The following is a 4,246-nucleotide window of genomic DNA, read 5'->3' as shown; positions in this document are numbered from 1 at the left end:
GAGGTGATATCTCATTGTAGTTTTGATTTGCATTTCTCTAAATTAGTGATGTTGAACATCCTTTCATGTCTTTGTTGGCAATCTGTATATCTTCTTTGGAGAAATGTCTATTTAGGTCTTCTGCCTATTTTTGGATTGGGTTGTTTGTTTTTTTGATATTGAGCTGCATGAGCTGCTTGTAAATTTTGGAGATTAATCCTTTGTCAGTTGCTTCATTTGCAAATATTTTCTCCCATTCTGAGGGTTGTCTTGTCGTCTTGTTTATGGTTTCCTTTGCTGTGCAAAACCTTTTAAGTTTCATGAGGTCCCATTTGTTTATTTTTGTTTTTATTTCCATTTCTCTAGGAGGTGGGTCAAAAGGATCTTGCTGTGATTTATGTCATAGAGTGTTCTGCCTATGTTTTCCTCTAAGAGTTTGATAGTGTCTGGCCTTACATTTAGGTTGTTAATCCATTTTGAGTTTATTTTTTTGTGTGGTGTTAGGTAGTGTTCTAATTTCATTCTTTTACATGTAGCTGTCCAGTTTTCCCAGCACCACTTATTGAAGAGGCTGTCTTTTCTCTGTTGTATATTCTTGCCTCGTTTATCAAAAATAAGGTGACCATATGTGCATGGGTTTATCTCTGGGCTTTCTATCCTGTTCCATTGATCTATATTTCTGTTTTTGTGCCAGTACCATACTGTCTTGATTACTGTAGGTTTGTAATATAGTCTGAAGTCAGGGAGCCTGATTCCTCCAGCTCCGTTTTTCTTTCTCAGGATTGCTTTGGCTATTCGGGGTCTTTTGTGTTTCCATACAAATTGTGAAATTTTTTGTTCTAGTTCTGTGAAAAATGCCATTGGTAGGTTGATAGGGATTACATTGAATATGTAGATTGCTTTGGGTAGTATAGTCATCTTCACAATGTTGATTCTTCCAATCCAAGAACATGGTATATCTCTCCATCTATTTGTATCAGCTTTAATTTCTTTCATCAGTGTCTTATAGTTTTCTGCATACAGGTCTTTGGTCTCCTTAGGTAGGTTTATTCCTAAGTATTTTATTCTTTTTGTTGCAATGGTAAATGGAAGTGTTTCCTTAATTTCTCTTTCAGATTTTTCATCATTAGTGCATAGGAATGCAAGAGATTTCTGCACATTAATTTGTATCCTGCTACCTTACCAAATTCATTGATTAGCTCTAGTAGTTTCCTACTTATTCTTGAAGTGCTTCTTTGTTACTTACGAGTATCCTTTTCCTCATAGAAGGTTATGACAGATTCCACGTCCTAAACATTTAAATGAATTTGTAATTTGAGAACATATTTTTCTTAGAGATCAAACTATATATATATATATGTGTGTATATATATATATATAATTTGAGGTCCTGTTTTTCTTAGGGATCAAACTATATCCCCATCGTGCTGTACCACTATCATTTGTTCATTGATGGGTACAATATGCAGTGTTCCTACTAGACAGACTGGGGGATAAAGGTGACAACCTCTGGCTCTCTGGATCTAAAAGCATAGTTGGGGAAGCACAAAAAATAACTTTATACTCACAGTTTTAGTGTAGTAAGAGCTATTCTAGAGGTAAAAACAAAATGCAATGAGGTAACAAGAACTAAAAAGATGCAATCACTTTTGGGAGGAAATAGATACAATAATTTTCCTCTGAGAGATTGCCAGTTGATTCGTTGATCATAAAAACTAGTATTTTTTAAAGCTTACAGTATGCTGAGCCTATACTAAATGCTTCATATGCATCATATTTTTTAAGTCCTTGTGCCAACACTGTGAGAAAACAGGGTCTGAAAAGTTAAATAGTTTGCCCAAGAGCATATCGTTGAATTGGGATCTGAACCCAGTCTGCTGGCTCTAGAAAGAGAACTTTTAATGACTACTTAACACTGCCGCTGTGAATAAGAATAAAGCAGTCCACACCCATATCTATTACAATACTTTCTTTTAACTATTCCATTTCTTCAGAGATGCAACTTTGAAGATTTGCAACTGGTTAAAGTAGCAGCATTTATTGTAAGTATTGCTCTCCACTGTAATGAGATATGGGGTTGTACTGGCAATGTTGTTATTTAATGTGATTTTCAGTAAAAGATTCTGTATAAATTGTCATCATTAATCATTCATGGAAAAATAAGCACTGAGTGGGTGAAGTGTTTTGAGGAAACCTTATCCTAGGTTATTACAATGTAAGTAGATTTGTATGCACAGGAATTACAGGGGTGGGGGAGGGAAGTGTAAACTTAAGCAGCAAATGAAATCCAAGTTAAATGAGTACGTCTAGTACAGCCTGGAAAAGAGTTGAATATTCAATTTTAAATAGGCTCTGACAGGCTATGAATTTTAAAGATTAACTAAGAAAGAAGTTTAACAAAAGTGATAGGAAAGCATGGGCCCAATTAATAATAATAAAGAGTAGTTCAGCCCAGATATATTCACTATCTCATCTAACACACTATCACACATTAAGATAGATCATTACATGTATAAAGCCCCAAAAGCTTACAGAGAAAAGAAAGAAGGAAAATTAGGTAGAATTCTTAGAAGTTAGAAATATATATGCAAAAAGGTCAATAGAGGAAGTTGAGGATATATGCAAGACATGAAATAATTAAAAAATAATTCTGTGAAAATGTGAGAGAAATGGGCATAAATTTATCAGTCAAGAAGTTCAATATTCCTATAAAATAGTTACCAGAAAGAGAGTAGATAGATATTGAGGTGATAGAAATAATCAAAGAAATAATAGAAGAAAATTTCCCAGATCTGAATACAGCTATGAATCAGTCTTAAGACAAAAAAAGTTCTCTGAGTACCCAGCAGGATAAATCAAAACAGGTCTGTGCCTTGAAATATTCCAGTGAAATATTCAAACACCAAGAGTATATATATTTAAAGTTCTTAAAACTTTTAAAAAGTAAATATAATTTACCTACAGAGGACTAGGTTTCACATTGTCATTCGATTTTTCAACAGTGACCAATGACCAGTGACACTAATTACTAGAAAGTAATGCCTTCAAAGTTTTAGGAAAATAAAATGAATTTTTATTCATAACTCCATAGCCAGGAGAATTAACAATCAAATGCAATATTAAAATAAAGACTTTTTTCCAAAGTATAAGAACTCAGAATTTTATCTCTTTTTTTTTTTTTTTTTTTTTTTTTTGGTTTGCTTCATAGTTATTTATTTTTCAACATGCAGCAACCCTCCCAATGAGATAGTTGAGTTGAACTGTTTATTCTTAAAGAGTACAATGTACCTTGTCCTCAAAGAGTTTTATCAACTTTAACATTTTCAAAGAGCCCTATGAGGCTGCTCAATATGGTGGTTTTTCACTGAACTTCTTATTTGGAAGATGGCAAAACAGACTAGGATCTTCCCAAGTCTACTGGTTGCTTGTATTCATATCACAGCTCAGGTGGGTAAGAGGTAGAGACTGAATAATAAGTAGATCACCTCCAAATGCAGCTGGGTGAGAAAGCTTCATTTTTAGAAAGGAAACCAAATCATGAAAACCTTCGTAATGGTGTGATGTGTTTCAGGGTTCTTTTGATATTTAAGAAGGGAATTAATCCTGGTGCACAGTACTCTTCTTTACAGCCTTCTAGAGTTTTCTTCTCCAGCCATCGTTCTTTAGCCAGGTGATTTATTGTACTTGCTGCAGAACTGAAAGCATGAAGACTCTGTCTACTTTCATATTAAGAGGTGGTGCTAGCCTTTTCATTTCCTGCCAAATGGATCCGACCACACTTTTAACCCTGGTGGCTGCACGTCTTCTTGGACAATACCAGCTCGATTTATGGCTTGTTCCTTCTGGTATTCCTCCAGCCGCATTAGGGGCCGGAAGTAGATGGGGTAGAAGGCGGCGCCGATCAGGGAGATGAAGCCGCCGAAAATGAGCGCGGTGCGCAGGTTCGGGGTCATGGCTCCAGCCGGTGGCCGCCGTGACCCGCCGAGCAGCCCTCACTCTCGGAAACACAGATCCCGCCGGCGGTATCGTGACCCCGCTCGGAAGACAGAATTTTATCTCTTATTATTCTTTTTTAAAGAAATTAATTGAGGAGGTTCTCCAGCAAAATGGGCAAGAATTTTTGATTGATTATTTGATTATTTTGCATGTTTTACTTCTATAATAATTAAAAAGGACTAGTGAGGGAAGAGAGAAATTAGGTAAATCATGGTCACAAAACTAGGACATGTAAGAGCCTGATGTAAACCATGTGTGCCAATCTGGGTCC

At 35.8% G+C, this 4,246-nt stretch overlaps 1 protein-coding gene across 1 annotated transcript; it reads right to left on the bottom strand.

The window, feature by feature from the left end:
* Positions 1-3,588: 3,588 nt before the first annotated feature.
* LOC133094291 (small integral membrane protein 20) lies at positions 3,589-4,007 on the bottom strand. The gene has a single exon (XM_061194816.1). It carries the CDS (start codon positions 3,930-3,932, stop codon positions 3,729-3,731), a length of 204 nt encoding a protein of 67 aa, XP_061050799.1. The 5' UTR covers positions 3,933-4,007; the 3' UTR covers positions 3,589-3,728.
* Between the last annotated feature and the right edge of the window lie 239 nt (positions 4,008-4,246).

Source organism: Eubalaena glacialis, chromosome 7, assembly GCF_028564815.1.
Source record: "Eubalaena glacialis isolate mEubGla1 chromosome 7, mEubGla1.1.hap2.+ XY, whole genome shotgun sequence".
In the NCBI taxonomy this organism is placed as follows: Eukaryota; Metazoa; Chordata; class Mammalia; order Artiodactyla; family Balaenidae; genus Eubalaena; species Eubalaena glacialis.
Note: the sequence above shows the minus strand (reverse complement) of the source record. Positions and strands in the feature narration are given on the sequence as shown.

Excerpts from the sequence above, each read along its gene's own strand:
- LOC133094291 (XM_061194816.1), bottom strand. The coding sequence starts at position 3,932 with ATGACCCCGAACCTGCGCACCGCGCTCATTTTCGGCGGCTTCATCTCC.